General features: G+C 45.3%; 1 protein-coding gene across 3 annotated transcripts; it reads left to right on the top strand.

Moving 5' to 3' along the window:
- Positions 1 to 5,840: 5,840 nt before the first annotated feature.
- DHX57 (DExH-box helicase 57) lies at positions 5,841 to 21,552 on the top strand. 3 transcript variants are annotated; one of them, XM_059840888.1, is made up of 24 exons: positions 5,841 to 5,916; positions 7,162 to 7,378; positions 8,056 to 8,208; positions 8,491 to 8,655; positions 9,004 to 9,806; positions 11,142 to 11,332; positions 11,463 to 11,584; positions 11,847 to 12,042; positions 12,737 to 12,861; positions 13,952 to 14,085; positions 14,849 to 14,903; positions 15,205 to 15,401; positions 15,842 to 15,958; positions 16,269 to 16,365; positions 16,805 to 16,978; positions 17,431 to 17,631; positions 18,072 to 18,348; positions 18,901 to 18,996; positions 19,096 to 19,179; positions 19,304 to 19,441; positions 19,879 to 19,953; positions 20,348 to 20,482; positions 20,859 to 21,059; positions 21,150 to 21,552. In XM_059840888.1, the coding sequence occupies exons 2-24, from the start codon at positions 7,167 to 7,169 to the stop codon at positions 21,291 to 21,293; spliced, it is 4,092 nt and encodes a 1,363-aa protein (XP_059696871.1). In that variant the 5' UTR covers positions 5,841 to 5,916; positions 7,162 to 7,166; the 3' UTR covers positions 21,294 to 21,552. The 3 variants fall into 3 exon arrangements, with proteins under 3 accessions (XP_059696871.1, XP_059696870.1, XP_059696873.1); XM_059840887.1 differs by lacking the exon at positions 5,841 to 5,916 and having other exon boundaries at positions 6,546 to 7,378; XM_059840890.1 differs by lacking the exons at positions 5,841 to 5,916; positions 7,162 to 7,378 and having other exon boundaries at positions 8,071 to 8,208; positions 8,496 to 8,655.
- The last annotated feature ends 157 nt before the right edge of the window (positions 21,553 to 21,709 follow it).

A 21,709-nucleotide genomic window follows, 5' to 3' on the forward strand; every position in this document is an offset into this window, starting at 1 on the left:
CCAAGCTGGACAAACCCAGCTCACTCAGCCTGTCACCCTATGGTCTGTGTGCTGGCCCTCTCCAGCAAAACAACAACAACAACAACAACAAAAAACAACCAAAAAACCCGCCAAAACAAAACAAAAACCAAAAACCCACCCAAACCCTCCCCCCCCAAAAAACCTTCTTTTTTTGGCATTAGGTATTCCAGAGAATTACAAGACTGCAAGTTGTTATAAAATAGCTAAATCTCTCTAGAAGTTTTGAGGACAAGGTATTTAAGTGTGTGTCTCTGAGCAAAACAGACTTATAAATTCAACTTCAGTAGCAGAGTTGTTAAAACTTTGCTTCCAATTTAAATTATTCAGCACCACAGAAAATTCCTGAGACCGGGCTGTTGAACTAGGACTAGTGTGCTTAACAGAACTAGTTCTGTTAAGTTCTGTTAGTTTAAAATTTCAGAAACTGTTAGTTTTAAAATTCAGAATTGCTTTTGCAATGCTGGGGGAAGAGGAACAAGTAGGAAAGACAAAACAGATATGTAAGAAACATGAACCTCCTCTGTTTTCACTGAAAACAAAGAAAATGGCATTTTGCTGGAAATTAAGTGATTTCATTTTTGCCTATTCTGTTAAGGACATGCTTAAGCACAGTCTGTGTCCTCTGCAGAGCTCAGGAATGACTCTTTGAAACTGGGACACCGGGGATGCCGCCATCCCCTCCTGCTCCAGGCAAACCAGGAATTTTGCTATCTGACTGCACTGCAAAGTAGGTTGACCTTGATTAAGTGGGTCCAGAAAATCTTACCTGTTTTACCAGAGTAACTGTCTTTGTGTGTCCTCTTATCTGCAACCCGCAATTTCCTGAGTTACCCCTTGGTTCTTTGTTGTGTTAAATAATTGCATTAACATTGGCTATTTCCCAGAACTTAAGGCTCACTGCTGTACTTGGTGAATAGGTAACATTGCCTCTCTCTCTCTGGTTTTCCTGAATTGCTGAATATAAGAAGCAAAACTAATCAATCCTTCCTAATCACTGGAACAGAACATGAGCCTTGCCCTGGTTTGCAGTGAAAGTTTTTCCTCTGTTCCCCCCAGCTGTGGGTGGGGAAGCTGTTAAGATTGACCTCACCAGGGACCAGGATTTCAGGGAGTCTGAGCTGGCTGAACAGTGTCTGGCTTGTGCCTAAAGGGTGCAAAAATGGCTTGGAGAATAGGATTGGTATTTGGTCCTAAGACCCTGGATGGGGGGTGCTTAGTCAAACCATGCCTCTGCTGGCAGTGAACAAGTCCTAAACTCACAACAGAATCAAGGTGAGCAGGAGCCCTTGCATGGCTCTAGTTCAACTTCCTGCTCAAATCAAGAGTAATGTCAAACTTCCTCAGGACTCAGTCCAGCTCCGGTCTGGACAGTTCCCACACTGGAGTCTTCACAGCCTCTCTGGGCCCTCCAGTACCCTGAAGAAGAATATTTTTCCTTACATCCAGTCAGGGTTTCCCTTAGCTGCAGCTTGTACCCAGTGCCTTTTACTGTGCACCTCTGGGAAGATTCTGGACTCCATCTTTTATAGCCCCCTTGAGGCAGTTAAAGGCTGGAGAGGATCCCCCCCTTCATGTTTTTGTCTCAGTCCTGAGCAAGTCCCTCCCTGTACACACAGACATGATTCCATGTGCACATCAGCAGCAAGTACAAGCCCTTTCCTAAACCACTACCAGGCCTCCACCTCTGGCAAATCCAAGGTTTGTCTGACGTGCCAGCCACCACAGGGTTGTTCCCTCATCAACAAGGAGATGTTATTGCTCCTCTGCAAGCTCCCCACTGGCCAGGCTCAGTACCCAGTCACATGGAGCCATTCCCAGGCTGTATTGGCCTGCCATTCAAGCCCAGGTCCCCTGCTTTAGGGACAAGAAATGGCAAAGATGTGCTTGTTTCTTCAGAGCTGAGCACTAAAACTCATTTACACTCCTGCAGTTCTCATCTAGTCAGAATAATATCTCCAGAGCAAAGCCCAGAGAATAATTTGAAGGTGTTAAAGCCACCAGATTCCTCCATCATGGCAAAAAGATGTATTTTCCCCTTTTGTTTCTACCTCCCCTCCAGCAGCCAAATCTGCTGGAACCAAAGAACATCTGCTGTTTGTGATTGCCATGCTGCTGGCCACTGGTGGCCAGCAAAGAACCCTGCCCTGGTGCCTTGCATGAGCAGCTGGCACTGCAGCTCCTCCTGCCCAGCACAGCAGCCAACCTGTTAACAGAGCCTGGGCCCAGCACCCACTTCCTATGAGATCCCTGAGGGAGAAGGGAGGGATGGATGGATGGATGGATGGATGGATGGATGGATGGATGGATGGATGGATGGATGGATGGATGGATGGATGGATGAGGTCCCAGTGAGCTGTGCCCTTGAGGCAGCACAGGAGTGGGATTCCTGCACAAAGCCATGCACGGTGCAGAGAGGGGAGGCAGCTCCTGCAGCCTGAAGTGAAACTGTGTGACCGTGCTCCCCCTCCCAGCACTCCCCCACATGGAATGGCACAGCTGGGAGACAGAATCAGCTGTGCAGAAATCACAGATCAAACAGACTGAGGGACTACACCAAGCTTCAGCATGCAATCAGGCAGGGTTCAGTAAAGCGTTCACAGCCTAGCCTTGGAGCAGAACTGTTTGTCTGGCTTCCTGCCTCATTCTGCTTCTGAATTCATGACATGGGTAACAGTGCAGGAATCCATGTGCACTTTTGCTGCTTCAGTTATTAAGCATCCACATTTTCCTAAATAAATGCTTGGGATCTTCCTGGTGACTGTCTCAATGCTGCTGGCTGAGATTGCTGGCTGTTTTAAATATCCCACTTAGAGAACAACCCCCAGTCCTCTAAAGAGAACAAAAAATCAGTTATTTACTCTCATCACTCTTGCACTTTGCGTCCAACTAATTCTAATGCAGCTGTCATCCAAATGAGGCAATTTAGCATGATACTTCAATTTTGCTTGTAAATGGTGAGAGAGGAAAAAAAAAAAAAAGCCTTTTTAAACTGTTTTAGAAACTTCACTGTAAATGCAGCCTAACAAGATTGTCCATCACACTAAGAAGCTAGATCTCCATTCAGAATCTTAAAAGAAATCAGCTGAAAATAACTGCGGGCACTGAAGATGCAAAACACTTTAAATATAATTTTATGTGCTGCACACACAGTATAATTAGTTATGGCTCTAGCTTTATCCATAATATGAAAAATGGCATAATTAATCCCAGTCTTCATCCCAAGCCAAATACATTTTAAACTTACCCCAGGCTAGTTGAAGATCCTTCAGCACTGGTGGTTGCTAGAGTTGGGAATTAGCACTGTGCAAGAAAGGAGAGAGAGAGGGAGAGGAGAGCAATGGTGGTTTGACGTTTCCCAAGATGGGACTGTCACATGCTAATCACTGATTTGAAATGCAAGTATAACAAAAACCTTCTAATTATATAATCTTCGGGTCACATCCTCGTGTGCCCATGCAAAAACCAGGACTGTGCACTTGGAAGAAGGCGATGCAGAATTTCTGACTTTTTAATTAGCATTGCACAGGGCTGGGGAGGGAGGGCGAGGAGCTCTGGGAAGTGACAGCAGCGGGGCCACGTAGGGCCGTGCTCTGGCTGCTGTGGCCATGCTGCTTTGCCAGGCTCAGAGGACCTTAAGTACCTCCTGTGGCATCCAAAAAAGACAACTTCCAGATGGGGACAGGGAAACAGGACCAGTTCCTCCCTACCTGCTGACAGCCTGGCTTTCCTAAGGATGCCAGGGCCAAGAAGTCGCAGGGGCCAAGGGCAAGGTTGCCAAAGTGCCATGGCAGGGGAGCAGCAACACGAACCAGCACTTGAGTATTTTCTGTTTCTTGCTAGATTATGAAAAATTTTCTTTTGAGTAAAAATAATTAAGGGCTTGGAGGGTGGGGAGCAGCAGCCCTCCACAGCTGCTCAGTTTCTTCCCTAAGGAGGATCAGCCCTTCACCGGAGGGCTCTTTGCTCCAAAGGGAGCATGTGGAGAGTTCAAGTAACCCAAGGGCAGGGCTGTCAGAGCAGTGCTTGGGCCAGTCCACCGAGCTACTCTGAAGCATAAGAACAGGGAGACATAAAGGAGGAGGCACAGTAACAAAAGGCAGACTGATTTCTCCCTGAAAAGCAAGGATCTTCTTCAAAGATACCCTCCAGGCAGAAAATGTGAAATGTGAAACTGCACAGCCTAAATCAGTGTAATTGCTGAGCAGCAGAGATAAATGTGGAGCCCTAGCAAAAGAGCTGAAAGGACAGGCTCCTAAATTAACAGAAGCTCTCTGGAAGATGCTGCTACCTATGAAGTCAAGCACTAGGGACAGAGGACACAGTATTTCTTTTTTGGGTTTTGTTTGTTTCTTTTTGTTGTTTTTGTTGTTGCTTCGGTTTAGGAGGGAGGTTGTTTGGTTTTTTGGTTTTTGTTTTTGGTTTTGAGCTGGCTATTTCAGAAGCCAAAAACAAGAAAATTGAACAAAATCTACTGTTCTCCTCAAGCACAAACTCAGGTGTCCTTTTGCAGCCCCCCTCTAAAAAATTAGAATGGCATATATATGTATGAGTATAGAAGTATTTTCACCTCAAGACAAGAAGGCATCTGAGAGGCAAAACCCCATGAGACCATGCAATGTATTTCTTTGGCTGTAGAGAGCCACTTCTCCCAGAGCTGACTCTCCATCTCCTGTACACAGCCTGTTCCCAGAGGTGGGTCCATGGAGCACATAAGCCCTGGGGGAGCAGGCACCTTTGGGTGGCACGGAATGTGAGTCAGCAGCATCGCTATGAACCATTTTTCCCCTTGTGGGGGTGGTGGGGAGCCTCTCTGGGGCAGAGCAGACCCAAATGGACCATCAGAGTGCTGGCTGTGGCCACCATTGGCAGGAGGACCCTGAGAAAACACTCTCATGGCAGGTGTTGTCTCTGGGTTGGGGGCTGTGGTAGTTCTTATACAGCCAAACCAGTGTGTAAATTTTCTTTTTATTTTTGTGGTAGTTTTTTTCTTTAAACTCCAGTCTGATACAGGTTGCCTGGAGGGGCTGTGGGGGGTCTCCATCCATAGAGGCAAGGCCCGACAGGATGTGCTGCAGGGCAGCTGTCTGGGTGACCCTGTGTGTGCAGGGATCTGCAGAGAGGCCTTTCCCACCTCAGTGACTCAGCTTTGGGGTCTCTTGTCACTTATGTCACCCTCACTCTGAAACTAGTATCACTTTCCTCCCTTTTAGTCCCACACACTGAGTTTTGCAGTGAAGGCTGAAGACCTCCACAATCACTGAGTACAGCCATTAACCCCACACTGCCAGGCCCACCAACAACCCATGGCTGGCCCCAAGTGCCACATCCTAGAGTTAACACTTCCAAGGACGGTGCTTCCTGGGCTGCCTGTCCCAATGGCTGGCCACCCTTTCCATGAACACGTTTCCTAATAGACAATCTAAACTTTCCCTGGCACAACCTGAGGCTGTTTCCTCTCAGCCTGTCACTTGTAACCCGGGGGAAGAGGCTGCCCCCCATCTGGCTGTTCCTGTCGGGGAATTACAGAGAGTGAAGACCCCCTGAGCCTCCCTTTGTCCAGGCCGAGTCCCCCCAGCTCCCTCAGGAACTTGTGGCTTGGTGCAGCGAGCACCTACCAAGATTTTCAAGCATCGTTCTCGTCTTCACTCGGGAATACGAGAGCTACTTTAAAAACCAGCGTGCCTGCTGAGGAACAAACAGCCGGTGTCACTGTTCCAGCCACACACACACAGATATTCAAACGCTCAGCAGCCAAAGCCACACGCAAACGCCACCTCCAGGCGCTGTGCGAGGAGCGGGGCGGGGCGGCAGGAGCGGGGCGGGACGGGGCGGGCGGAGGTGCCGTGGCCCGGAAGGGAAACGCCTCAGATCCGGATCGGGGAGTCCGGGAGTGAGGTGGGAACGCTGGGGAAGGGGAGTGGTGGAGCTGCCGGGGGTAGTGTGTGTCACGATTCCGCGGAAAGCGGCGGTGGAGGGGAAGGGGCTGCCCGGGGGCTCTGCGAGGGCGGCTGAGGGGAGGTGGGCAGGGGATGGGGTCCGGAGAGCCGAGGCTGGGTGAGGATTGGGGGTCCCAGACAGCTGGGGAGGGGAAGGTGCCATGGGGAAGGGCGGGACGAGCCGGCGGAGCTGCTCCGTGCCCGGGGCTCTGTGCTCTGAGCTGCGAGGACGAGACGGAGCCGTGTGTGACAGAGGCCGTGGGGCACCTGCCATGGTCTCCCTTCTCCCTCCCTCACTTCTGCCGGACTGCCCCGGGCGGGGTCAGCTTGGCTGTGGGCTCCTGGCCAGCCCTAGTGGAGCTGGAGGGGGGAGAGCGGCCACAAAAGGGGAACTTGCTTCTTTCCCAAGCCCCTTGGGCTGTTACTTGAGCGCGGCCACATCAGGTGTTGTCCTGGTTGTAGAGGTGCCAGTGCTGAGATCCAGGGAATAAATTCCTGCCGGACCGCCCCCAGCTGCTCACTGTTTCCTGCAATAGCTTCCCATTAACAGGAGGTGCCTAGGAGCATGTGTTAATGTTGGGCAGTGCTGATGGGCTGTCAGCACTGGGAAAGACTGCTGAGAGAAAGGGAGGAGGCCGCCTGTTTGCCAGGACAAGTCCATCACTGCCCTGACCAGGCTCAGCAGCATGGGCAGCTCCCTGCAGAAGAGAGCCCAGCATGAGATAATGTGAAAAAAAAGCATTGTATCTTGGGCTTTAGCTCCCCTTCCACCTTTTAGTCTCAGCTCTGCAAGCTGGCGAGTTAAAAAGTGATGGGGCAGAGGCTTCTGTGAAATTTCCCTTGAAGGTTTGTCCTGTGGGCTTCCGTGTCCAAGAGGGTCCCATCAGAGTAGCAGAACTGCTGCTGGTGTTCCCAGCTTAGGCAGCACTGCTGGTAGGCGCTTTTGACAGAGAGTTTAGTCAAACTTGCAGCTTTTGGCTGAGGAATATTACTTTTATTTTCTAAAGCCACAGAATTCACTAAACAATGCTCCAGAAGAATATTTTTTGCTCCAGGTGCATACAGACACACCAACATGCAGATAATTAACAGTGGTTTGAGAGGGTGCTTTGTCACATAGAAAAACAAACTGTGTGCTCAGACATAAATTATGGGCTTAATCACCTTCACCACTAAGGACTGTTTTTTCCTCTTCTTCCCCAAGGAAACATGAGTTGGTTAGCGAGGAAAAGAGGAAAGCCCAACAGAGGAGGAGGACGAGGCAAAGGAGGTGGCGGAAGACAAGGAGGCGGTGGAAGACGAGGAGGCAGCAGTGGCCATTCAAACAAGCCTCAGCTTGGTGGAAGTAGGAAATGTTCAACCAAAATTTGGGATGATGGAGATGATTTTTGTCTCTTTGAGGAACCAAGGCTGGAATCCAGGTATTTCTGTTGGTTTGGGGGGGATTGGCATAGAGGTGTTTGGCATACTCTGGACCATTTGAGATACTGTATGTTGACATACATAGACGTTTGGGGCTGGTTTTTGGACGTGTTTGAATATAGAGTAGAGTGAAAGGGTGATGAAAATGTTTCAGTATGAAGTTTTTATGTGCCTGTTTTGATTAATGTTTTGTTTTTTAAAGATTATAACCTCTGATTTTCTTCTTTGGTCATAAAGTAATTTCAGGACACTTTTGATCAGAACACATTAATAAACACAGGGTATTAATATTTGTGTATTACAAAACAGAAGCTAGGCCATGGAAAACCAGCAATTTAAAATTATTTTAGTATCCTGTGCGAGTTCTGACCCATCTAGCTTAGAAATATGTGGTTGTATTGTAGTCTAAGAACAGCTTTACCTAGAAAAGTGTTCAGTAAATCATTTTGGATTCAACATAGGATACAGTGCATGTATGCACATGTGTGTGCAGATAAAGACTCACAAATCATGGTCACGTAAGAGTGATTCCAGCTAAATAATCCTTAGGGGATGGATTATTCTTCTTTTGATTTTCCTGTTTTGAATTACAAGTTTGGGCCCCAACATCCCAATTCAGTCAAGAACATTTGAGCCAGGCAGATAACTCGTGGTTATGTCCTATTTTAATTTTCAGATCAAATGCCCCTGCCAGAAGAGGAGGGCAAACAAAGCAGAGACCTGAAGCAAGAATGCCTCTGCAGACCATACACATGACATCAGAGAACCAGAGAAGAGTGAAAGAACTCCTTCAAGAGCTGCAAGGGCAGGATCTGGCACCTGAATCAGAGTTAGTTTAAATGGAGGCACTACTTCCAGCTCCTCTACATGAGCATGCTTTAGCAGACATACTGTTAGAAATAGAAACAGTATTTTTTCCCTTAAGTTTTAAGTATATCTCAAATCCTATGGTTTTGACTCTGCTTTGTTAATATCCTACAATAATAACTCTGGAAAAGGAGTAGCCAAATCTACCATTTAAATTAAGGATTTAAAACTGCAGAGGCAGAGTTTTATGTCTACTCAACATTTTAATTTTGTTTCATTTTAACTTGATAACTCTTTTTATCAGTGTAGCTGGAGAAGATGACGATGAGCCTGATTACCTGGATGATGAACAGTGCTGGTCAACAGAACAGGAAGCTTCTGATGCAATGCCAAGGTTATCTGCTGAGCTAACTGAGCACAGAATTGTTGACAGTGAAGTGTCTTCATTTGCTGTGCACAAACTCTCCAGGTGATGCTTTATTGAATAATTTATATCATGAAGAGGTAGATCCCTGGTCTCAATACTCTGTAAGCCCTCCTTGTGTTCTTCATCCATTTTGCTCAGATGTTAATAGTTATTCAGTACTTTTGCTTGGTTTGGGAGCATTTTATATGTGACAGCTTTTTCTGAAGAGTTTAATTTCTGTAGTTGAGTGGGGAAGTCTAACCCTGAAACTATTAAGTGCTGCATTCTGAGGTGTGAGGCAGTGCCATGCATGCTCCCTTGCTGTGAGCATGATCAAGCAGGTCTGTGGGTGTTTTGCTTCACACGAGCGCCTCACTCACTTATTGCCCTGTTCTCTCTGTTTTGGTGCAGGTATGGTTTTGACTGTGAGCGCTGTAGGGCAGTGCTGAAGTCCTGCAATGGCAATATTGGGGCATCATTGGAGGATTTGCTATTGCAGTGCTTCTCTGAAAGGTATGGAGAGAAGATGCAGGTTTCTGCAGCAGCTGCTGAAGCCAGTCAAGAGGAATGTTTAGAGCAGAGACAAGAAGAAGCTTTTGCCCTCCGATCAATTTATGGAGAAAAATTTGTAGAAAGGATTAAAAATCGTGTTTGGACTTTTAGTTTGGAATTGGACTACCTAGCACACAGGTTCAGTAAATCTAAACAAAAAAGTACAATGGACACAGCAAAACAGACTTCAAAGGAAATTTGTAAATTTTACCTTCAAGGAGGCTGCAGGTTTGGTTCAAAATGCAGATTTAGACATGAATTCCCTCCAAACCATCCATTAAACACATCCAAGAACTGTGTAGATGATGCTCATCTCAGACATAATGAAAGTCCCATATATGAACTTGAAGTGAGATTTCCTGATGAGAACAAGTATCCTCTTCAGGCACCTCTTGTGGCATTTTACTCCACTGACGAGAATCTGCCTCTTGCTTGTCGTCTGCACATTGCTGAGTTCCTCTTTGGAAAGGCCTTGGCAGCTGCAGAGACTCATGAGCCAGTGGTGTACACCTTGGTGACTTGTTTAGAAGACGAACACGAGATCAGTGAACTCCTGAGCAATACTCATCACAAGTTCAGTGTTCCTCCTGTCTCCCTGCTGGCAGCACCTCCTGTAAAGCCACAGACAGAGAGTGCACCTGCTTCAAATCAACAGGCTGAAGGTACACCAAATCTCCTTTATGGTTTCTGGGCTAAGAACAGTCAGAAAGATTTAAAAGGAAAAAAGAGAGATAAGGCAGAGCCCCCACTTCAGCTATCTGTTCCAAATCTATTTCTGGAGATTGAAGTCATGTGGTGAGCCAGATCCGTGATCTGTCTGTGCCTCAGGAAGTTCTTTCTGTAATCAAGCTACAGCAGAGAGGTTTTGTGCTGGCCAGAACCGAGTTCAAGGAGCACAGGGTTTGGTTTGGCAGAGTTAGTGATACCCATTGCCACACAATCCATGGAAAGCACTGGGAGATGAGAGCTCAGAATGGACCAGAGAAGTGTGCTTGGAAGGGAACAGGGAAGGTTGTTTGCAAGCTTTGCTGCATCTGCAACTCATCAATTCAGAAACCTCTTTTTTTAGATTACTTAAAATTACCAACAGCTCAAAATTAACTTAAAAAGGTGGATTTAAGGCTGAGCAAATATGGAAAGTGGTTATAGAATGTTGTTCAAGTATCATCCCTTTCTATTTATGCTGGTGCAGACAGGTTTATTTCACAGGGGGAGAGTTGAGTCTGTGTCACTTGTGGCAGGGTGACTTTCCAGCTCTCAATTCCAAAGCTACTTTTATCTAAGGCAAGCTTTTTTCAAGACAGTCTTCAAGTGCATCAAGTTGTAGAGCTCTTAAATAGTGACAAACTGTGGTTTTGCTACAGTAAGACAGAGTATTCCATTTTTGAGCACCCCTGCAGAAAGACAGCTTTGTTCCAGAAACTGAGATCCCAAATATTTTTCTTTAGTTATAAAATATTCCTTATGCTATAAAATACCTTTTTTTTTTTTTTAGTAAAAGTAGCCTTAAAACTTCCAAGGGCTGGCTGACAGTCTGAGCAAATCGTGCTTCAGTTGATAGGCAAAGGCACCGAAGTACCTGGTCCAGTTTCAGCTTTGGTTTAAAAGTATTTGACAGTGACTTAACACTTAATTAAAACTACCCTAACATATAAGCATTTTGTACTGCATAGAAGTGGTTGTGTATGGGAGAAGTGAGCTGGGGCACATGGAAAATGTGCAGGAAGGCAAACCACTTAACCATGTGTGGCCCCCCAGACCCTGGTTCAGGAGTAGGGGCAAGTGGGATGGGGCTGGAGAAGCTGTGGGTGATATGGTGAGGTGAGGGGAGGTTTGCTGGTGGTGTTGAACTAAATGCATGTCAGAAACAGTCCTGCAGACCCTCAGGCCCAGTCTAACAAGGTTCTTTGTTGGAAATGTTGCTGGAACACATCTCTCTCTCCTTCGTTGCCTGTTCCTTACTAATAACAGTATATAACTGTACACTCTGTCTCAAGCCTCAACAGTGTCAGAGCCTCAGGAAGAAGAGGTGGTGGCAGAAGAGGAGGAAGAAGAGCCTGAACAAGTTGTTGTGGAGAATGAGAGTTATGTGAACTTGAAGAAGAAGCTTTCCAAAAAGTATGATGTGCAGGCAAAGTCTCTGTATAACGAAAATGTTAAAATCTGCACGCAGTTTCGGCAGAAAAAGGTACAATGTGCAGAACACAGTTTTGTTGCTTACTTTAGAGAAATAAATGTTTAAGAGACAAGCTGTTGTTTCAGATGGTTCTATTCCATCCCAGTGGTGTTCTTACTGCTGTGCTGTCTTTGTCCATCAGTCTTCCAGGCACTTTCAGTCCATGCTGTATGAAAGACAGAAGCTCCCTGCATGGCAAGAGAGAGAAAACATTCTGGGTTTGCTTGAGAGCCACCAAGTTCTGGTTGTGAGTGGCATGACAGGGTAAGGAGTGTGATTGCACATACAGACTTTATATATCAAAGTATACACAGAATTACATGAAATATGACCCATGTTCTGGAAAGGTTGGGGTGGTGGCTCATCTGTAACCAATGAAACCAGTGACATCAGTCCTAGGTGAACTTCATGTGAAGGATCACACCAGTGAAACAAAGCAAATTTCCAGTGGAATGCAGTCAATTTATGTGGGTGGAAGGTGTTGCATTTGTGGGGTTTTTAATTAAATCCTGATTTTGTTGTGCAGATGTGGGAAAACCACTCAGATTCCTCAGTTTATCTTGGATGCTTCATTACAAGGCTCTCCAAGCAGAGTTGCAAACATCATCTGCACTCAGCCTCGCAGGATCTCTGCCATTTCTGTGGCTGAACGTGTAGCTAAGGAAAGAACAGAAAGGATTGGACTCACTGTTGGATATCAGATCCGTCTGGAAAGTGTAAAGGTACATATGCTTTTCTTGCTGGTTTTCATTTACTCCTATTAAAATGTGCTTAGTGCTTCTCTAGTGTACAGAATCTCTGCCCTAAACCTGCCATGCAGTGAGATAAGCAAGTTTGTATCATCTATATTTATAAAATACTAAGAAACATGTTTTGTATTTTATTTCATCTCAAGTTGCACAGTTCACTTTGCAGAATGAGAGTGCAGTGCTGTGTCTTGCAGGTTTGCTTTCTGTTGAGCAAGGTGAAGGGGTTTGAGAGTGTGAGTAATCCTGCTGTCCTTTGGAAGGCTACTGGCTGCTTTTCTGCCTGGTGCCATTCCCATGTGTCTCTCAAGTGGAGACTGAAGGGTGCAGCTACAGCCAGACAGAAACTACTGTGTTGGAAGTGAACTTTTGTCTGTGTTGCAGCTGATTGCTTTTTCCAAGAAGTGTGCTAAAAAAGAGATCTTCCTAGGAAGAGAGATGTGAGTTGTTTACCAGAAAACAGTATCCACAGGAAAAGCAGTTCATATTTTTTGATAGGTAGCAGGTGTTGTCAGTGTTAGTCAAGAAATAAAATTCCATCTTCAGGAGGGTTTGCTTGTTCCCTCTCAGTCAAACCTGGCACTGAGCTGAAACCAAATGCAGCACATACTCTCTTTGCACTGTGTTAATTTGCCCAGAGTCAACTGAATGCTTTGTCTTACCCTTCAAGTCCTCAGCTACCAGGCTTTTGTACTGCACTACTGGTGTGCTGTTGAGAAGGCTGGAAGGAGATCTGACTTTGCAGGGAGTCACTCATGTTATTGTTGATGAAGTTCACGAAAGAACAGAAGAAAGGTAAATAATCTCTTATCCTGTAAGCAAAATGAGGAAACGTAGTCAAAGATGGCTAAGGTGCAAGTGGGTACTACTGATCCTGTGGCAGTAGTATGGGATGGTGGAAAGAGTCTGGGTTTAGGTTCTTGTCTTTAGTAGGGCATTGTAGTAGGAAATTGTGCTGCAGCAGCTTGTGAGAAAGCACATCTCTCAGAAACTGCTGTGCCTCCAAAGCGCCCTCACTTTGCAGCAGTGTTGCAGAGGTTTTGGATAGGGCTGGAGGGTTAAGTAACTTTTTAACCAAAGCTGTTTCTTACAGTTTCCTTGTTTCAGCTTTTATCAAGTACCATAATTCTTCACATGCAGGCTTCAGCGGAGCAAGGGACAAATGCTCACATGTCCTTCTAGTTTGCAGATTTTACTAGACAGTCTCATCCTATCCTGTTCTAGCCTCCTGCAGTTTTACCTCACTTACCTACTGATCACAGGCAAAAGATGATGTCTCAGTATCTCTGTAAATTAAGTGGAAAGCGTCCTGTTTTTGTTTTCTTTGTCAAACACTGCAGTGCAGTGGGTTTCTAAGAGGCTTTGTCTCTTACCCATTATTCTGCCGTTCAGGTGGTATTTTAGCCACTTAAAAGAGCCTGTGTCTCTCAAGGATTCCTCTTCTTTCTTATTTAAAATCACTTCAAGCCAGTCTTCTAGTCATGCCACAAAAGCTGTAGATATAGAGGGAAAAATACAGTGAGCAGGGAAGAGTGGGTAAGTTTGAGTAACTCTTCTAGTGAAGAAGAGGAGCAAAAAGGACTCATCTGTTACTTAGAGTTAATTTCTTATCTGATATTCTTATCTGTGTTGTCATTAATGTAAGTCATTTATAAAACTTTTGTTTAAATGGTTTTGCTAAGTAATCCTGACACTCCAGTAAGGAACAGCCAGAAAAGAGTCAGATTTGCAGATTGCTTTTCACTTGGCCTTTCCAACAAGCTCGTGCTTCTGTGTGGTGTTGCTGTGCTGTTGATAACACCAGCAAGGTGGACAGAAGGGGAGAAAAATAGTCTGACAGTTCATGCTGAAGACACTCAAATGTTCTTTTGCCTGTTTTCTTCAGTGACTTCCTGCTGCTGGTTTTGAAGGATATAATGGTTCAGAGGCCAGACCTGCGCATTATACTGATGAGTGCCACCCTGAATGCTGAGCTTTTCTCTCAGTACTTCCACTCCTGTCCTATCATCAATATACCAGGTAAAAATCATTATTTTTATTGTCATTCATCGTTTTAGAGATTTGCTTTCACTATTTCTTCTTGCAAAGTGTTTCTCAATTCAAGATGAGGATGTATGCCAGAAATTCGATGTTGAAAACTTAAAGGGAGAGACTGATGAGATTTAGGAGAGAAAGGACTTGAAAATGTTGACATTTTTGTGCTGTCTGTATACCAGCAGAATTTCCCTCCTCAGAAGACAATCATTATATGGTATGTGCATGACATGGTTCCCTGGGTTAGTTTCACCACAGCTGAAGACTCTCCTGTATCCTTGTGAGAAAAGGATCAGCTGGATGTGTACACGTTTAGCCCAATGTGCCTTTTAAATTGCTGAGCTATGACGTGGAGCTGGAGAGGAACATGGGTGTGTTCCCCTAGGTGTATCTGCCCTTCTCTGCCTGTGTGAGTGCATTGTGCATGTTACCATGGAATCCTAGATTGGTTTGGGATGGAAGGGACCTTAGAGGTCCTCTAGTTTCACCCCCTGCCATGGGCAGGGATGTCCTGTCACTAGACCAGGTTGCTCAAAGCCCCATCCAACCTGGCCTTGAACACTCCGTGCTTGGAAAACACCCACTATTTGTCCTAGTCAGAAATTGTGTTGAAGAGTGCAGTGTAGATGAGAGCTGCGAAGCCAGTGTATGTCATAATAACCTGTATAAGATTACAATAATCTTTGGTCTTTTTCCTCTTTTCTCCATGCTATTGTATAGATAGATTTATTCTCGTGTTTTCTTTCAGGTCGAACGTTTCCTGTGGACCAGTTTTTTCTGGAAGATGTGATTGCAATGACAAGGTGTGAAATTCACACATTCTCAGATGTATTTGGGTGGTGAGGTTGAGGTTACACTTTTGACCTTGAGACTGCAGTAGTTCTGTGCATTTATTTTAAAAGTAAATCCTGTCAGATCTGCCTCATCGCCTGCACTCTTGGAGCTTTACTAAAGCACCTTGACCTTCATATTATCTATGGTTTATACAAAATTCCTCTCAGACTTAAAAAAAAAATATTTTAGATACCCTATCTCTGTAGTTAGTTATTAGAAGGAGACTGTTGGGCTTTTTTTCACACTACCAAATGTTCTTCTGCTGCCCAGGTATGTTTTAGAGGACAGCAGTCCCTACAGGAGGAAGGTAAAGCAAGAACAGAATGGGAGACACAAAAGAACTGCATTTGAAGAAGTAGAGGAAGACCTGAGGCGTGCTGGCCTTCTGGAAACCACTGACACCGTGGTCAGAGATTCAGACCCAGACCAGAAATTAACTCTGAAGCAGCTCCTTACACGATATAAAGGTGAACTCCTTCTTAAATACAATCAATTGGCACAAGACAGTGTGGGATATTATCACTGTAAGCTGAATGCTTATCTATAATTCAGAAGTTTTGCATTTGTTAAGTTCTAGATGAGAAACATCCTGCTAGTTTAAAAAAAATGAAAGAGAACCCATTGTTCTCTTAAACTACAAGCAAAAGTCTTGGCTGAAACTAGTTCTTAGCATCTGAAAATGGACAATTTTCAGCTACTGTCTCTTTCCATCCCTTTTCAGATGCTTTCTTAGTTCCACTTTGCTCTCTGTATCTGTTCTTGCTGAAGCAGCTTTGCTTGAGGCTCAGCATGGATATGCCCTCTTCAGGTCTAAGCCGGGTGCTCTTTAAACAGCTGGTCCCGTGCATCCACAGATGTTTTTTACATGGACATGGATTTACTGCATCTTTTATTTCTTTTTTCCCAGGGATTAGCAAGGCAGTGTTGAAAACAATGTCTGTCATGGACTTGGACAAAGTTAATCTAGAATTAATTGAAGCCTTGCTGGAATGGATAGTTGCTGGCAGACATTCATACCCCCCAGGTAATTTCATTGTCCTTGGGAGATAAATGAAAGAAGATTCTTGGAAGTTTCTTGGACAGCCCAAAGCTAATGATTTTCATGCAGAGGTTCTGTAGCTACTGACTATTTTTGAAAAGATAAATTGCTAGTGGAGTTACAAAGCTTGTGATATACATGGGAGGGGGAAGGTGAGAAAATTATCTACTTCGAGAAGTCTTTTGTGAAGGACTGTTACAGTGTGCTTTTTTAGTACAATAATTGCACATTAATAAAATACTGTGCCGTCCTTTTTGTTGAGTGATTTTTAATTTTTTTTAATCTACATATATAGGTGCTGTGTTGATATTTTTGCCTGGCCTAGCAGAAATCAAGATGCTTTATGAACAGCTTCAGACTAATGCTCTTTTTAATAACAGGCACAGCAAGAGGTAAGGCAGAAAAGTTCCAAAACTGTCAGTCTTTACCCATAAATAAAGAGTAATTTCCTGCACAAAGCCTGCCTTTATCCAGGGATAAATTAGCTCGATTAAATGTGTGAGCTGACTCCAGTTAGGATAACTCCTTTTCTATCTTGTTGGATCCCTCCTTTTGTTTTTCTCCTCAGCTCAAGAAGGTCAGTTGTTGAAGTTCTCAGAGACCCTAGTGAGGAATGCTTTCCATTTTGTGCTCTGCATGATTCAGGCTGCTGAAATCTCAGAATGTTTGCTGAGTTACATTTAGTTGTGGTTGTGTTTGGCCTTGGATGGTTACAAGGAGAAGTAACACTCTGGACAGTGTCTAGTGAGGCAAAAGTGTGTGCAGGCAGATTGTTCCCAAGAAGGAAGAGGCTGGAGATGCCCTGAGCATCTTGTCCTGTTGTCCTTGCAGGTGTGTGGTTTATCCACTTCATTCCTCACTGTCCAGTGAAGAACAGCAGTCTGTGTTCCTCAGGCCTCCTGCAGGAGTTACCAAAATCATCATCTCTACCAACATTGCAGAGACATCTGTCACCATTGATGATGTGGTCTATGTGATTGACTCTGGAAAAATGAAAGAGAAAAGGTACTGGCATTTATTCCTTGGGGTTTTGTAAACTGTTTCAAGCTTTGAGTTTTCCAAAGAGCTTGGAAAAACCGAAAGGAAATTTGGTCTGTAGAAAGCTGCTACAAGGTGGAGAAAGCCAGTCTAAGTTCAGATCCAAGTGCGGGGGTGGGAATTGTATCCATACAGTAGCTGGCAGCCTCCAGCCTGTTCTCTCTGTGCTCCTTACAAGGGCCTGTGACAGGACAAGGGGTAAAATGGCTGCAGAGTGAAAGAGGGCAGGTTTAGATTGGATGTTAGGAAGAAATTCTTCACTGTGGTGAGGCACTGGCACAGGTTTTCCAGAGAAGCTGTGGCTGCCCTGTCCCTGCATGTGGCAGAGGAAGATGAAATTGGATGATCTTTAAGGTCCCTTCCAAGCCAAACCATTCCGTGGCTGTGTGAATACAAGCCTGTCTCTTGCTCTCCTGTAGATACGACCCAAGCAAAGGAATGGAAAGTCTGGAGGACACCTTTGTGTCTAAGGCCAATGCTCTGCAAAGGAAAGGGCGGGCAGGACGTGTGGCCTCAGGCGTCTGCTTCCACCTCTTCAGCAGCCACCACTACAACCATCAGCTTGTAAAACAACAGCTGCCAGAAATACAGAGAGTGCCCTTGGAGCAGCTCTGTCTAAGGTGAGCTGTTGTGTTTCCTGAAAAAGCCAGCGTGCAGAATGTCCTTCCTTTGCTGCAGGGAGCACTTGCCACAACCCACAGCAAGCACCATCATCATGCAAACGTTAAAGGAAGAGGCCTTCCTGTCCCTGCTGCACACCCCTTTGTACTGAAAGGAAACAAAGCAGCAGAAATTACAGTTTTGCAGTAAAAACTTTATTTCAAACTTCAGTGTACTAAATAGAAATCTGTTCTTACAGACTCACTACTCCACATTGTTCTCTGATTCAGCTTTGTGTTACAGGCCCTCTTCTATGGAGTGTGCTCTTCAATGCATGTTTTCTGTTTGCTTTTTTCAATCATTTTTTACAAAAACTTGCGCTTTTTTTATCCTGTATATGGAACTAAGCTGCTTTTTTTCTTTGTTTTGTCTTTTTAACTTTCCCTCCCCTTCTCTTAAGAATTAAGATCCTGGAGATGTTTTCTGAGCAGAGTCTTCACTCTGTCTTATCGCGACTGATCGAGCCCCCCAGGACTGAGTCCTTGCAGGCATCAAAGGTGCGACTGCGGGACCTGGGAGCGTTAACTCCGGAGGAAAAGCTCACTCCTCTGGGATACCACTTGGCTTCGCTGCCTGTGGATGTCAGGATTGGCAAGCTCATGCTATTTGGTACCATCTTCCGCTGCCTGGATCCTGCGCTCACCATAGCAGCCAGCCTGGCCTTTAAGTCACCTTTTGTAAGTATTCTTAACCTGAGGGCTGTGTTTTTGTGCAGCACTAAAATGCTGTTGGGACTTGCAGCATGCTACACTTGATATTTGAATTCTTCTTTTTAGCCTAAATTATGTGTTAGTGCAGTGCTTGTTACAACTGTCCAATTATAAGCAGAAGTTCAAAACCATGTGGTAGCAGCCAGAGTGATATTTCTATACAGTAGAAACAGTGAATATTATTTTTGATTTTTAGCCAAGAAGTGCACACATTTTGTCTGAATATGGTGTGAAAATTATTCGTTATAAAAATTGTGACATAGTGATAATGGATGGAGCTGACACATCTGAGCTCTGAATGCAGAGGTCAGTTTGGATCTCTGTGTCTTCACTGTCACTTTGGCTGTTTGAATCAGGTGCTCTTTTGAATGCCTCATATTTTCTGTTATCCACAGGGAAAATTTGCATTCTGACCTGTAGCTGCTGTGAAAATACCAAAGACAATGTGCCATGTAGCTCTACAATGGCTCATCCAAGTGGTGAGGGGAAGAACACACTAACCTGTTACTGCCTGTCTAGGTGTCACCATGGGATAAAAGGGAAGAAGCAAACAAAAAGAAGCTGGAGTTTGCAGTAGGAAACAGTGACTACCTGGCTCTTCTCCAGGCCTATAAGGTGAGTTAAAACTCAGTAGCCTCTCTTGGGGTTTTGTGATGTGTTTGATATCCAAGCAGAAACGTTCTATTAAAGGCTTCCTCCCATCCTCTCAATCAGGGATGGCGTTTAAGTATCAAAGAGGGCTCTCAAGCAAGCTACAACTACTGCAGGGAGAACTTTCTGTCAGGAAGAGTTCTTCAGGTAGGTCAGTGTTTGTGGCCTGGCACAGGGAGGGACTGGCGGAATCCCAGTGACAGCAATGAGCCACTGGGGAAGACTCTTCCTGCAGGGTGTGGCAGCCATCACAGCACTCTGTCTTTTGTAGGAAATTGCCAGTCTGAAGAGGCAGTTTGCAGAGCTGCTTTCTGACATTGGATTTGTGAAGGAGGGATTGAGAGCCAGGGATATTGAGAAGAAGTGGTCCCAAGGAGGTGATGGCGTGTTGGATGCCACAGGAGAGGAGGTAATTCACAGCATTTCATCGGTGCTTCAAAATGCTGCTGCAGTTTTTCATGTGGGCTGTCTTCAGAAAGACTGGGGCCAGACATGTCCTGGGGTTACATGATGATCAGGGTGATCAGGGTTTGGTAGTTGTAGGATTGCTGTGACATCTTGTGCTTGCTTTCTCTAAGGTGCAAGCCACTTTGTAGCCAGATGTCAGAGAACAATTCAGCTGGGCACCAGGATAGTGGTGGCCAATTTGTTCCATTGATAGTGGGGAGAAACAAAGCCCAAGTCCAACCTGAGGCTGCAGGAGCAGTGACTCATCCTACTCTATGAAGCACAGAAGTGCAGCTGTAAAAGCAAAGCAGTTTCAGGAATTCAGTCATTCCTGGAGCAGAGTTTTACCTTTACAGACTTAACTGTAGGATCCCTAATGATCCCCTATTGATTTCACAGGCAAATTCAAATGCAGAGAACATCAAGCTGATCTCAGCTATGCTGTGTGCTGCCCTGTATCCCAATGTTGTCCAGGTAAAAGAATGCTTTTTCGTTTTCCCTTCTTTGGTCTAGCATATCCACAGAGGCTGCTTTAATTTGGGCTCAGTGTGGCAGCCTTGAGCCTGGCTTAGGCTGCCAAAATTTGCTGCTTGTGGTGTCAGAGCTCCAGTTCATATTGCCTGACTGCTGCTGTTCCTACAGGCTGATTACAGTGTCACAGAAAAGCCAGCAGGAAAAGTGAAGAAGCCACTTAAAATTACACCTTTTTAGAAGGCTGAGGTTACAAAGGACGTCAGGGTTGGACAGCACCTGTCTCCAGTGACTTGACATGTTGCTACTACCAAATTTCTGGTTTTGAAAAATTTAAAACATGAAGATAAGTGTCTTCTGGTGCAGCATTTTTATAACCTTTTTTCTTACCATACAGGTGAAAAAGCCAGAGGGTAAATACCAGAAGACCAGTACAGGAGCGGTCAAAATGCAACCAAAAGCAGAAGAGCTGAAGTTTGTTACTAAAAATGATGGTTATGTTCATATTCATCCTTCGTCTGTGAATTATCAGGTCAGGATGCTTTTTTCTGCAAAGCATGCTCTCTTTTTATTAAAGAAATCACTTTTGCTTGAGTGTTTAAAATTACAGTGAGGATCCCTATTGATGTTTAAAATAAAAAATCTTAATGATTGAACAGTCCTGTGTTAGGAGTGTAAATAATGGTGCATTCCTGAGTTAGGAGTGTCCTGGGCACAGAGATGAACTGCAGCCTCTGGAGCCAACAGTTGTTGGCGGCTCTTTTGGGACAAGGAGGATCTGTTAGTGCTGCAGGTGCACTGTGGGCACATCTGCTGCTCTCTGCCGCTGCAGAAGAGGCACAGTTGGCCTGTGTGGCAGAGGCAGGAAGATGTGTCATGCTGACCAGGCTGTTGTGTCCCTGACCCAGACCAGGCACTTTGAGAGCCCGTACCTAGTGTACCACGAGAAGATCAAGACGAGCCGTGTGTTCATCCGGGACTGCAGCATGGTGTCCGTGTACCCGCTGGTGCTGCTCGGTGGCGGCCAGGTGCACATGCAGCTGCTCAAGGGCGACTTTGTCATCTCCCTGGACGACGGCTGGATCCGCTTTGTGGCTGCCTCGCACCAGGTGAGGAGGAGGAGGGGCCATCCTGGGAGAGTTGCAGAGCTGAGCTGCAGCTGAGCCTTACCCCTGCCTCTGTGGTTTACCCTGTGTCAGGTGGCTGAGCTGGTGAAGGAGCTGCGCTGTGAGCTGGACCAGCTGCTGCAGGATAAAATCAAGAATCCCAGCATGGATTTGTGCATGTGCCCCCGAGGCTCTCGGATCATTGGGATGATTGTCAAGCTTGTGACCACGCAGTGATATCAGAACAGCTTTCTGTAAAGCATCACCCATGCCTGCTGGCTGAGAACAGACCAAGTAACATCAGTGTCCTGACATATTTATTGGTCCAAAATGTGGCACTGACCTCTGGAAAAACAAGATGGCAACTGTACTGTTGAGTTTTGGGTTGTTTTTTTGTTTGCTTGCTTGTTGAAATTAAGGTGGCTTACACTAGACCTGGGAAATGGGAAAATGGCAACTCTTCCACAAGGAATAGAAACCTCGGCTTTTTATGGGACTATGCCCTGGTAGTAGTGTTTTCTGGTCACACAAACACCTGCTAGCCAGATGTTTCTTGTAATAGTCATGGCTGGAGGCAGCACGTGGCATAGGGAGCTGCCTCCAGATTAGTTTAAACTCACTTCTACATTTAGACTAAGACTTTACTGAGGCAG

This window comes from Haemorhous mexicanus, chromosome 3 (assembly GCF_027477595.1).
Source record: "Haemorhous mexicanus isolate bHaeMex1 chromosome 3, bHaeMex1.pri, whole genome shotgun sequence".
Lineage (NCBI taxonomy): Eukaryota > Metazoa > Chordata > Aves > Passeriformes > Fringillidae > Haemorhous > Haemorhous mexicanus.

Excerpts from the sequence above, each read along its gene's own strand:
- DHX57 (XM_059840888.1), top strand. The coding sequence starts at position 7,167 with ATGAGTTGGTTAGCGAGGAAAAGAGGAAAGCCCAACAGAGGAGGAGGA. Across the intron at positions 12,043-12,736 it reads TCCGTCTGGAAAGTGTAAAG|TCCTCAGCTACCAGGCTTTT; the intron begins GTACATATGCTT and ends TTACCCTTCAAG. Across the intron at positions 20,483-20,858 it reads CTTCGTCTGTGAATTATCAG|ACCAGGCACTTTGAGAGCCC; the intron begins GTCAGGATGCTT and ends TCCCTGACCCAG.